This window comes from Protomyctophum parallelum (assembly GCF_964188405.1).
Source record: "Protomyctophum parallelum genome assembly, chromosome: 10".
Classification (NCBI taxonomy): Eukaryota; Metazoa; Chordata; class Actinopteri; order Myctophiformes; family Myctophidae; genus Protomyctophum; species Protomyctophum parallelum.
Window position 1 is genome coordinate 29222668 of NC_139704.1, and position 13471 is coordinate 29236138.

General features: G+C 45.8%; 1 protein-coding gene across 1 annotated transcript in view; it reads left to right on the top strand.

The window, feature by feature from the left end:
• Window positions 1-13471, top strand: part of LOC310865572 (zinc finger matrin-type protein 4) — a 97463-nt gene that overhangs the window by 38224 nt on the left and 45768 nt on the right. The window contains exon 4 of the mRNA XM_083774741.1: window positions 9732-9909. Within this exon, the coding sequence (XP_083630867.1) occupies window positions 9732-9909 (178 nt within the window). The remainder of the gene's footprint in view (window positions 1-9731; window positions 9910-13471) is intronic.

The following is a 13471-nucleotide window of genomic DNA, read 5'->3' on the forward strand; positions in this document are numbered from 1 at the left end:
ACACCATTTTCTCTCTCGTTTCATTTTTTGCACACTGCCAAGGAACAACCTATACACATATTTGGTGAAATATTTAACTATAAATATATAACAGACATAATGGTGGTCAGATTGGGCGTCATGGACGACTGACATCTCAGGCTGGCCACATGAAGCCATGTGGAGTCATATACGTCATGGGTGACTGACGTCTCATCAGGCTGGCCACATGAAGCCATGTTGTTCCCATATGGACCTGCAGATGCACACATTTTTTATGTACACATTTGGCACTTCCCGGAGCTCCGAATGGAGTGCATTCACACAGACACACCCCCTGTGTGTATATTTAGACATCGTTTTCCCACTCTGGGACACAGAGGGAGTGGAAGTGGAGGGAGGTGGCAAAGGAGAGGCGGAGCGGCAGGGAAACAAAAGGACAGAGAGAGAGAGAGAAAGTGCATAAAGACTCCTCATTACGAGATGTTTGTGTGGAGCAGACATAGGGAGAGGCGACACACCTTAACACATGCGCGCAAGTGCACACACACACACACACACACACACACACACACACACACACAAGAGTGCGTTTCTACCAAATAGGTCACATGCAAATGGGCCTTCCTTGACAGATGTATATTTATTTATGCGTGACAGACCGAGGGAGATGAAGTGAGCGACAGGGTAACGGAGGCGGGCAGTGAGGGGCGATGAAGAATGATGGGACAGAGCGACATGAAGGAACTGCATCAGAGATGAGACTGTATAGTATATAAGACCGTTTGCCACGATAAGAAAATGCTCACAATAAATCAGATTATCGTGGAGATTTACATCTCGTGAAATTGTCTGTCTGCGATGGATCTGCGTTGGCCCTGTATCTCGTGCCAAAGATGGCAGATCTGCGACGTGTCGTGAGCATGTAGATTGTAGATCTAATATTTTTTGGCTAATGTTCCCCTCAGAATGTGGATGTTGGGATGCAAGCAAGTGGGATCGCAAGTGCAAGTTGACAGAAAATGCCATTTTAAGTCGTCTCTGTCGGGTGAAAAACGGTTAGTTTTCAGGATCCAAATTCTAACATACGGTAGCAAAAGTAGCAGATCTACAAGCTCGAAACTCCGCTACTTTTGTGTGACACTATAGTACAGTATGATCAGGTATGATCATACATACAGTATGATCATTGACTTATGAAAAAACCTCCAAGGTTAGAATATGGAGATAAGAGGTATCTGCCCGTCAGCAACAATATTTTAATTATCACGATCATATCTTTAAATGCAATCATTTTGGCCACATGAAATTGTCATTTGTCAGCTTGTTGATTTCCAGTGGTGGATAAGTACATTTACTTAAGTACAATTTTGAGGTATTTGTACTTTACGCGAGTATTTCAAATTTCCTCTCTCTCAAAACTTTTAGAGAGAGAGCGAGTGCATTTTTCGGCGGCATCAGTCCGACACACTACCCCAGCAGCGCCGCTTCTGATTACCGCTGCCGGAGAATACACTCGCTCCTTCTGTACTTTTATTTCTACTCCATTACATTTCAGAAGCAAATATTGCACTACATTTATGTGAAAACGTACTGTACATTTTGATTAGTATTCCAAAACATGTACTAACCACTTCAGCCTTATACATTTCGGCCATTTGAAAATAGCCGATCTACAAGCTCACAATGCGTTGCATATTTTCAAAATATTATATCAAATATATATTTGATAACTTGAAATGGGACATAATGAGCACTTTTTACTTTTGGTACTTTAAGTACATTTGAATTTCTATATTGGATTATTGACACTTTTACTTACGTAAAATATTTGAGTACTTTTTCCACGACTGAGATGCAATCCTTTAGGAGTCTCTTAAAACCGTCAACTGATTCAGCATTTTTCAATGCCAGAGGCAAGGCATTCCATAGGGTAGGAGCTACCACAGCGAAAGCCCGGTCACCCTTAGTTTTCAGCTTCGACGTGGGTATTTCTAGCAGACCTTTGTTGGAGGACCTGAGAGGTCTGACATTGGTTTTAGGAGGCAGTAGGTCGACGATATACAGCGGGGCCAGCCCATGAAGAGCTTTAAAAGTAATTAAAAGTATTTTAAAATCAATTCTGGCTTTAATAGGAATCCAGTGTATAGTGCGGCTAATACTGGAGTTATATGTGCCCTGCGGTTTGTGTTTGTGAGGATTCTGGCTGCGGGGTAGTACTAGTAGTAGTAGTAGTACTTGTCACTCGCTACTCAGTCTGGACAGAGGCTGCTTGACTCGCATTTCATAACGTCAACTGTTACGTAGCCACATTGTTGCTGATACGTCATCATCCAGCGCCACTCTGTCCATGCTTCTCACTGTTGAAAAAATAGCGCCGTTCGAGACTTGAGAGTAAAAACCGACGGCAAAAAGTAAACGATTCAGTAGTCCACTGTCAGATTCAGAAGTACAAAACAAATGACGGCTGTGTGGGGTGAATTCAGTGAATGATAAGGGGACGTTGGAGGACAACAGCAGTAGCTGCACAGTGCGCATTGATACAACGTCAAACTGGTGTTTTTCCTCAACCCACACCACAGACCAATCAGAAGCCACGGTTCCATTTCAACCTTCATATGTCCCGCCCAGAGTAATCTACTAAGAGAGTGGCGACACTAGCGCTGACTCCCATTGTAACAATGGAATGCGGAAGTGCTCATTCTATCTCAATGGGATAGTTCCAGTCATAGGAGCAATGTTTGGAACTATAGCCCATAGGCACCCGCTTTGCGGCGAGATCAAAGCGTGTCGCTACTCTCCTACTCTACACTCTGGTCCCGCCTACCTGTGGAGAATAGGAGACTTTCCAGACTGAGCAGCGCAGTGACATTTTCAGATCCGCGGAACGCAGCGAATCAGGCTAAGAGCACACATGAACCCCAGCGCCCCTGTTCTGCATGCGGGCCCATATTCAACCTTATCTTCGTATAATTGGTCCTCGCTCCTCGCTAATGCTCATTATGCGATGGCACCATTTCCAGTTATTCCCTCTGTGTTCACACATTGAAATAGAAGCCATTGTTCTCCAGTAATGAAGAAGGAAAAAACGTGTAGACATAAATGGCACCGACCCATGGTGAGCATTAGTGAGGACCCATATATTATACGCTATGGATATGTTGGAAAAAGGTTAAATGTTCCCTTTTTATGTTTAATTCAACACTAAGGGCGTCCAAATGTTACCATTGTTACCAAATCGGTCGATTTGGTTACATTTGTACACTCTCTGAGTTACAAACCTGCACTAGCCTATACACGAAGGCCGTTGCTGTATTGTGTACTGTAGGACAATTTTGACTGAAAATTGTAAATGTATTTTTTCTTTTGACCTGCGATTCTACAGCAGTGGTTCCCATTTTTGGGACCCATTTTTTTTAGATGAATAACCAGGCGACCCAATTCCCAATACTGTCTTTACTTGCGTAAGCACAGTACTGTAAATCCTAATTCACACAATTGTATGTGGTTGTAAAAGGCATAAGTAGCAAAATGAATGCTTTTACTTAGCAGAGGATATACAGATGATATATTTATCCAGTATCGACTTGACATGACACACCGGGCTGACCAATGAATTGGTTGGTGCCCCCCCAATAATATATATATACTGTATATTATTAGTCCCCACAGGAATCTGCAGAAAAAGTCTTGATTCCGCGGCAAACATTCCTAATTCAGCGGACAATTTACAATTTACAATTTAGGCATTTAGCAGACGCTCTTAATCCAGAGCGACTTACATTAAGCAAGAACAAAAAAGCATGGGAATACATCACATAAAAACATTTATCAAGAAACATGCGTAAGCTAAGAAAGTAACAGTGGAATATCTATATAATGAAGCTATACATATAAACTATACATCTATACTACTATGCTATACATATGTACTATGACATGCTATGACTACATACAATGCAATTATAGTGCTGTCTACATAATATGCTATAAGTCTGTATCAAATGCTATCTAAGTCTACAGAAATGCTATCTAAGGGGGTGGGGTAAGTGCTATGGGCCATGATGGAGTCTGAAAAGGTGGGTTTTCAGACTACGGCGGAAGATTGGGAGTGATGCTGCAGTTCTGACTGCAATGGGAAGTGCATTCCACAGTTTTGGAGCCAGAAGGGAGAAGAGTTTGGGACGTGTGGAGTGTTGTCCCGGCGTTTTTAGTGAGGGTACTTCCAGCTTCCCTGCGTTGGCTGATCTGAGTGCGCGGGAGGGTTTGTAGGGTTCGATCATACTTGCAAGATATGGGGGAGCCATACCTTTGGTTGCTTTGAATGCCAGCATCAGAGTTTTGTATTCTGTGCGGGCAGCGACCGGGAGCCAGTGGAGGGAGCGGAGCAGGGGGGAGACATGTGAGAATTTTGGCTGGTTGAAGACCAAGCGAGCTGCGGCATTTTGGATCAGCTGGAGAGGCTTAAGTGCACATGCTGGTAGGCCAGTAAGGAGGGAGTTACAATAGCCGAGTTTTGACAAGACTGTTGTCTGGATTAGGAGCTGGGCTGATTCCTGGGTGAGGAATGGTCTAATTCGTCGTATGTTATAGAGTGTGAACCTACAGGATCGAGTGACAGCTGTGATGTGAGTTTTGAACGAGAGCTGACTGTCCAGGACAACACCAAGATTCCTGGCTGTTGGGACAGATGTTACCAGGGCGTTGTCTACGGAAATAGTTAGCTCCCGCATAGGGCAGGACTTAGCTGGGAAGAAGAGAAGCTCAGTCTTGTCTGGGTTCAGTTTGAGGTGGTTGGAGGACATCCACTGTGAGATGTCAGCCAGGCATGCAGTGATGCGCTCTTCCACCTGAGTGGCAGAGGGGGGGAAGGATAGAAACAGTTGTGTGTCATCGGCGTAGCAGTGATAGGATATATTGTGAGCAGAGATGATGGAGCCAAGGGATTTAGTGTACAGTGAGAAAAGGATGGGACCAAGTACAGATCCCTGTGGGACCCCAGTTTGGAGGGTTCGGGGGGATGATAACAGACCTTTCCAGGAAACCTGGTAGGTCCGGTCGGTGAGGACAACAATCCTTGATTCTGCGGCTTAGTTAATATTCCGCAGACATTAACTTATTTAACCTAAAATGACCAGTTATCAAGTTATTATTTTTTTCAATAATAAGTAGAATCTTTCATGAAATAGATACAATTAATTGTAATTATGGATGAGTCATAATAATCAAATATTCTAATAAGCGGAAGCGGAAGATGAGAAGAAATAAATTGAACACATGCAGTGGGAATGAACAGTAGAACAAGCAGCGGAAGAGAAGACGGGGGGGGGGGGGGGGGGGGGAGGAACAGACACCATCCACCATGATGAGAGGGGCCGATATGATAACAAGGGAGTTGATGCTCGGGGTGCAATGAGATGATGAAAACTGCTCCCTGGGTGGAGATAGTTTGTTTATTGATCACAGTCATGTGATAAATAAGTGGAGGAGAGGAGAGGAGAGGAGAGGAGAGGAGAGGAGAATGGATGAGAGGAGAATGGATAGGAGTTCATGGCCTCAGATGATAAATCTATGAATATATATTAACCCTAAATGTGCGTGTGTGCACACACACACACACACACACACACACACACACAAAGAGAGAGAGAAATGCACAGGATTATTACCAGGGGCGGAGATTAACAGTTTTCCTGTGGCAACACGAGATAACACTTAATCATGCTAATAAAGCAGAATGAATGGATTCCATTGAAGTGAGAGGGAGAGAGAGAAATGAGTCAGACAGAGACTCTGGGACAGTTCAGGGCCTTTAACACCATCACAGCACAGGGCAGACATGCAGGAGGGCCGACGAGGACATGCCAATACGGATAAATATTTCATCAGCGCAACACACACACAGTCACTGAGACTGGTGCCCAGAGGAGAGCGTACTCAGTGGAAGCAGAGACACACAGAGAGAGAGAGAGAGAGAGAGAGAGAGAGAGAGCTAAGCCTGGAAGGTAAAGGTGTCCTGAACACTCGCATTCAATGTATGTGATGCTAACCCAGGCTGACATCACATAAACACACATGCATGCATACACACTCTCACTCACTCTCACACACACACACACACACACACATGCATACACACTCTCACTCACTCACACACACACACACACACACACACACACACACACACACACACACACACACACACACACACACACACACACACACACACACACACACACACACACACAGTGTGCCAGGCTCTTTGTCTTTTCTACTATTGTCTATTATCTGAGACGGCTTCTCTTCTTCTCTCCAACGAATTTTGACACCCGGACAAGAGAATGCACTGGTGGGCACAGATTAGAAAGAGAGAGAGGGAAAGGGGGTCATGCTTTATGAAGACGAACAGAACGATGGCTGGGGGGGAGGGCAGGAGATGGTGGGGGTGGGGGGGGTCGGTGAGGCAGGTGAGAGGATGTGGGGAGGATACCAACGTGAGCGTGGCGGCGAGGGGAACGGCGTGAAGAGATAGCAGCGACGTGTGCAAGTCGAAAGGAGAGAGAGAGAAATAGAAGACTGATTACTACTAAGCGTGTGCCTGTCGTGTGCCAGAAATAGCAGATCCACAAGTAGATCGGCTAATTCCGGAGGATGAGAGGATATGAGAGGGTGTATGTTTGTCGTGATCATTATAGGCTATAGGCCAGGGGTCCCCAAACTTTTTCCTGTGAGGGCCACATAACTTTTTCCTTCTCTTTTGGGGGCCGGGGTCAGTTTGTAACAGAAAAAGTGTGACGATCGCAGGGGTGCCTAAACGTAAACATGTTTTTTTTCCAGAAAGCCACACATAACCAAATATTAATAACCCGTGCACGTACTGTACATGCAGCACTACAGGGTTTCCTGCACAATGTTGTTGGCATGGCGCTGCGCCTGCATGCTTGAAATAAATCGCGCCATGCCAAGCTGTTTTCTTTTTTTGAGGGGCCTAGTGAATCATGGTGTGTGTGATATGAAATGTCCAGTACCTCCCCAGTGTCTCCCAGTGTCCCCCCAGTGCCTCCCAGTGTCCCCCTGAGTGCCTCCCCAGTGTCTCCCCAGTGCCTCCCCAGTGTCTCCCCAGTGCCTCCCAGTGTCCCCCTGAGTGCCTCCCCAGTGTCTCCCCAGTGCCTCCCAGTGTCCAACTGAGTGCCTCCCCAGTGCCTCCCTGAGTGCCTCCCCAGTGCCTCCCAGTGTCCCCCTGAGTGCCTCCCCAGTGTCTCCTCAGTGCCTCCCAGTGTCCCCCTGAGTGCCTCCCCAGTGTCTCCCAGTGTCCCCCTGAGTGCCTCCCCAGTGCCTCCCAGTGTCTCCCCAGTGCCTCCCAGTGCCTCCCTGAGTGCCTCCCCAGTGTCTCCCCAGTGTCCCCCCGAGTGCCTCCCCAGTGTCTCCCAGTGTCTCCCCAGTGTCCCCCTGAGTGCCTCCCCAGTGCCTCGCAGTGTCCCCCTGAGTGCTTCCCCAGTGCCTCCCTGAGTGCCTCCCCAGTGTCTCCCCAGTGCCTCCCAGTGTCCCCCTGAGTGCCTCCCCAGTGTCTCCTCAGTGCCTCCCAGTGTCCCCCTGAGTGCCTCCCCAGTGTCTCCCCAGTGCCTCCCTGAGTGCCTCCCCAGTGCCTCCCCAGTGTCTCCCCAGTGTCCCCCCGAGTGCCTCCCCAGTGTCTCCCCAGTGCCTCCCCAGTGCCTCCCAGTGTCCCCCTGAGTGCCTCCCCAGTGTCTCCCCAGTGCCTCCCTGAGTGCCTCCCCAGTGTCTCCCCAGTGCCTCCCCAGTGTTCCCTCAGTGCCTCTCCAGTGTCCCCCTGAGTGCCTCCCCAGTGTCTCCCCAGTGCCTCCAATAGCAATACAAGAGCAATAATACAAATTAATCTTAATGTATTATTCTAATTATTTGCTCTCATCCAGTGCTAATGAAAAATAAAAATAAAATCCTATATTTTGGCTATATAAAAAATATAAAAAATAAAAATTGCTTGAGGCAGGCCACATAAAATGACATGGCGGGCCGTATACGGCCCGCGGGCCGTAGTTTGGGGACCCCTGCTATAACGCAACAAGGGCAACAAGGGTTCAAGGTTGTACTTGTACTAAATACATCTTGTGTACAGGTACATAAGAGTTAACTTAAACAATGAGAGATTTCGCCCAAATGTCATTCCCTTGATGCGTCCACCCAGGTATAGTCCTACAAATCGTATAAGCCAGCGTGGGGTCCTTTCTGTACAGAGAACCGTTTCTCAACCTGTGGGCCTGGGGCTCACTGGTGGTGGGCTGTGAGGATACAGAAAGTGGGCCCCCAAATAACTTTCTTTTTAAAAACCTCTTTGTGAGAGTAGAAACTTGTATACCAAGTTAGTTTCATTGATCCTACACATTCAAATAAATGCTCTGAAAATGCACACAGCCCACCTGTCGACCCACGATCCATCCACCTAAGTGGTCATATGGGTGGGGCCTGGTCCGGAAAAGGTTGAGAACCTTTTTTAGCATGATGTCTGTCCCCCATTGTTTGCTATGGGATTCCCTCCCACAACAGAAGACATGCACGCTCCTGACAGTGCCCTTGACCAAGGCGCTGGGCTTGGTCCCCAAGCGCTGCACTGTGCCCGCTCACTCACTGCTCCTTAGGACGGGTCATATGCAGAGGGCACATTCCTCCAAGGGGACAATGAAGCACATTGAATCCCCCAAAAATAAAAACAGGCTTTCACTATAGCTTTCATAATGGAAAGATGGAACATTGCATTGCATTTTCATTGAAACTGCGTTTCAGAAGGTTCCCCTTCCATGACCATCATCATCCATCACCATTCTATCATCTCAGAAATGTTTGACATCTGAAAAAAATTCTAAATGTGAATTTAAGCTTATGCTACTTGTGTCTGATTGTACTTCAGACATGCTAGTGTTAAGGACACAGAATTGCAATGACTTGCTTCTTGACAATTCAGTTATTTGTCAGTTTAAGATTGTGATGTTGACAAAAACATTTTTTTCTTTTTTCAAAACTGCAAGCTATTGCAATATACTATACACAGACAACTTTATTTTGCAAGCACTTACAAAAACACCTAAATAGAGCTGATCTATAGAACACGTTCTGTATGTATGGCGTCATCGTGAAAAAATGCCTTTATGAACAGAAATAGGAGGATAACTTGCAGTATGCAGTATTCTCACGGACTGCTCTTCTATTGCTGTAGTACAGAGATGCTCTGAGCGAGGGTGTATGTGTGCGTGTGTGTGTGTGTGTGTGTGTGTGTGTGTGTGTGTGTGCATGCGGGAGTGTGCATGCATGAGATATTTCAGCTTGGTTTGCCTCTCTCTCTCTCTCGGGGGGGGGGGGGGGGGAGATCTCTCCACTCATCATCTTCAGTAGTGATGAAGCAGCGATGGTTGAAGGGCTGAGCAACAGTCTGAGTCCCCATCGGCTCGCTGGAGAGATGAATACTTGATCGGCCTTGTAGTCTTGTGTCATTCAGGCAGTGCTGTCGATGTGCATGCGTGTGTGTGTGTGTGTGTGTGTGTGTGTGTGTGTGTGCGCGCGTGCGTGCGTGTGCCAAAGCCAAGCGAGGTCAACGCAGAATGTCCTATTCTCTTACTTGCACTCCTGCCCTCTCCCTCCTCCCCTTCATTCCCCATCTCCTCGCATCCCTCGCTCTCCCTTGTTCTCCTATTCTCTCTCTATCCCTCTGCTCCTCCCCACCTCTCCGTCTGCTTCTGTAGGACAGTGCGGAGACAGAGGTGGACCGGAACAAATGCTGCACGCTGTGCAACATGTTCTTCACCTCGGCCATAGTGGCGCAGTCCCACTACCAGGGCAAAACCCACGCCAAGAGAGTCCGCCTGGTGCTGGGCGAGCCCCCCAGTTTACCCGCAGCCACGCCGAGCCCGACGACCACAGGTACGCACGCACTACGCACACTCCCCTCCTCGTTCCATCTCCTTCTCTCCATCGCTGTTTCTTCATGCGTTTCTTCTTTCTTGTCCTTTCTGATTTGGGCCAAAGAGCGTTTATATAACGTCAGTTTGAAATAGTCAATAATACAAGCTCACACTATACGTCAACAATACGGTCGTGGCCAGCAATTATATACAAATGTTTGTATTCACTACATCCATTTATGTGTGTGATGGATTCTAGGTGTTGTTCAGAATCATGATTTTACACAAAGTGGGGTGTGGGTACCAGATTGACAGATTGTACTCATACTTGCAGTCAAGCTTTGATTACGCATGTACATTTTGTACATGAGTAATCAGCTGAAAGGCCAACTTTTCCTGCAGTCGATGTCCACGTCAATGTTGTTTGGCCTCAGTCTGTTTTGTACAGAACCCTTCTAGCTGTTTCTACCTAGTATAGCGTAGCCTTCACTACCACGCTGGAGTCTGTAATTAATCCATCAGAGATGGGCACGTTTTCATTTGTGCGTGCGCACACACGCACGCACGCACACACGCACGCATGCACGCACGCACACACACAGCTGTGGGAATGAGGCTATAATGACCCCTGTGCCAATTCACTTCTGGGCAGGAGGAGATAAAGAGAATAGCACAGTGTGTATTTTTTCATCCTGGCACTGGTGGTGATGTTGGATTGTATTGATTGCATTGAAAACATTTTATTCATCCAATAGACTATTGTTCGTTAAGTGTCCGTGCTGGCAAGCTTTCTGCTGTACCGCATACAGTGATTTGATTTGGTATGCAGCATTGGTTCCCAAACATTTTAGCTCAAGATCCAAAAGACTAGAGTGGCAAATAGCTCATCTAGATCTGCTATTTTCGCTACAATTTTTTATTTATTTATTATTATTTATGGAATGCACTGGATTTTTCTTTTGAAAAATGCTTTTCTGAACAATTTACATTTTTGTATCCATTTATAAACATCATTTGAAATAATAAAAAAGATTACCCACAAATGGGTCCCGCGACTCAGTGTTTGGGAAGCACTGGCATACATAATAAAAAGTCACGCACAAACAAACTGTGAAACATCCACTCAAGTATACTGCGGTCAGACTTTGGCCCACTTGGGGAGGAATTGTCACTTCCGTACATGCCGCTCTTCCGTTTGCCTAGTTTTGTGACAGAGGGACCTGGAGGAAAAAGAGAAAGTGACCGGGATGAGAGGAAGGAGTTTTCAGGAGAGATTACAGTCAAAAGTAGCCTTTATGATCGCTCCGAGATGAGGACACCATGCATGCATGCATGCATGCATGCAGACTGACTGGAGCACACGCACGCACACAAACACGCTCATACATTCATACACATGCACAGACACACACTCACGCTATACACAGGCGAGTTATATGTACAAGTTAGGCATTTGTGCATGAATATGCAAACGAACCCAAGCACACACGTAAACACACGCATGCAGGCACACATGCACACACATTCACACACGCACACGAGTGAAAAGCCAGGGCTGTGTGATGACGCCCACTAGAGGGTAAACAGTGGAGAGTACCTGCTGCGCTTGGCCTTTTTACTCAGCGCAAAGCCCCCCCAGTCCCCGGCCTGCACACGCACACACGCACACGCACACGCACACACACACACACACACACTATGCCCCGCTCTGTGAAAAACAACTTACTTCTGCTACACTGTGCACAGATCACAGTCAGGATAAAAGGAACGTGTGAAACAAGGTGTGTGTGTGTGTGTGTGAGCACGAGACCTTCCACTCCTCACCCATGCATGTGCAGACTTCATTCACACACACATTCAGATGCAAGGCAGAGATTGGTTTTAGGGTGGCCTTGGGCGGTCGTATACTGCACACAATGCACAGAAACACTGCAGTAGTTTCCACTGTACAGCCTAGACTAGAGCTACACCATAAAAGCCACTAGTGTTTAACTCCTAGACATGTATTTTGTCAAATGTTTGTTGCTGTCGGGCAGAAGCCTCTAATCTCCATGTTTTAACCTTCTGTGTTTTTTCATGCTATAGCGTCACGCCTCATTTTGAGCATGTCAATCTGCTACTTTTGCCGTTTACAGTTTTGGACATATTATGCGGTTTCCTCCCGACAGACGATGCGTGCATGTTTAACTCCCTAGGGACGCTATTTGGGGGCTCCATACTTCAGGGCTGCGCAATGTGTTCATTGCTAGTTTACAACCGACACAGTTGTCGTTTTCATGGCCAGCGTGCCGTGCACGACTGCACGTTATGAAAGCACCAAATGTGCTTTCGCCCATCTGTTGCGCCCATGCGTGTGTTTGTCTTAAAATAAGGTGTGGAGAGGCCAAATTGTTGGCCCATTGCTATATCTTATGGGGCATAAGAAAAGTCAGAAAGCGATTGCACCAGCTCTGGCCTCGTCTAAAGCCTGATACAGTTGATGTGCAGTATTCCCCTGGTATTTAAAGAACGTATATTGCATTTTTTTATGTTTTTCTTTCTTTTAGTACAGTGACGCCCGTCATACACAATATGCAAGACACAAGAGTGTTGCATAAAAGTTGTGAAAATAGCACATCTACAACCTCACAACGTGTCACGTGTCTCTTTAAATAATTATAAAAAGGTACGGTTTAACATATAAGGTTTCCACCCGACACAATATTCAAATGAAGATACAGGCCTACAGTATATACTGTAGTGGAGATAACTGCTGGCCAATCAAAATCCATCCCAATTTACATGTCATGTGTCATGTTCAACAAGATGATATTGCTGAAAGACACCCACATATTTGGGTAGGCCTATATACAGTTGAGGATCATGTGTCCTACAGTGTTAATTTTGTCACTTAAGACTAAAGAGACTACAAATAAAACGTGACATGTTTCATATTAAAGATATAAATCTGTGTCTGTATTGCATATTCAAACCTAAAATGTATTTGACTAAGACTAAAAGACCTAAAGACTAAGACTAAGACTGGGTATTTAGAAAAGCGCTATATAAATTTGAGCTATTATTATTATTATTATTATTTGTTATTTATTACAGCTAAACATTGGCTACAAGAATGTTTTTGGAAGCGAGACATAACCGATATTCGGTAACCGAATATACGTACGTCTGTCTATTGCTGCACTCTGGATGCACCCGTTATAAATTAATGGAATACTTGTATTACCGTGAGCTAAGCAAACCTTTGGTTTGCTACTTTTGGGTCAATTTATAGATTTCTTTATTACAGTTTTTCACGATTAACACACACAAATCGAAAACTTGGCACAATTTGCACAACCTTCACTTCATGTACCTAATCGCTCGACACAATTTGCACTACATCACACTCCCTTATCTGCATTAGACTCTGACTTCAATTACACATTACCTTGTTGTCCAAACACTACACACAATGTTCAGTTGTTGCACACACTTCTCACATAAAATCTCAAAGCAACCTACAACACACAAATAGTCAAATCTCTAAACATTCAGATCAATGAGAATGAATGAATGTGAGCAATTTGCAATCAGGACTGCAA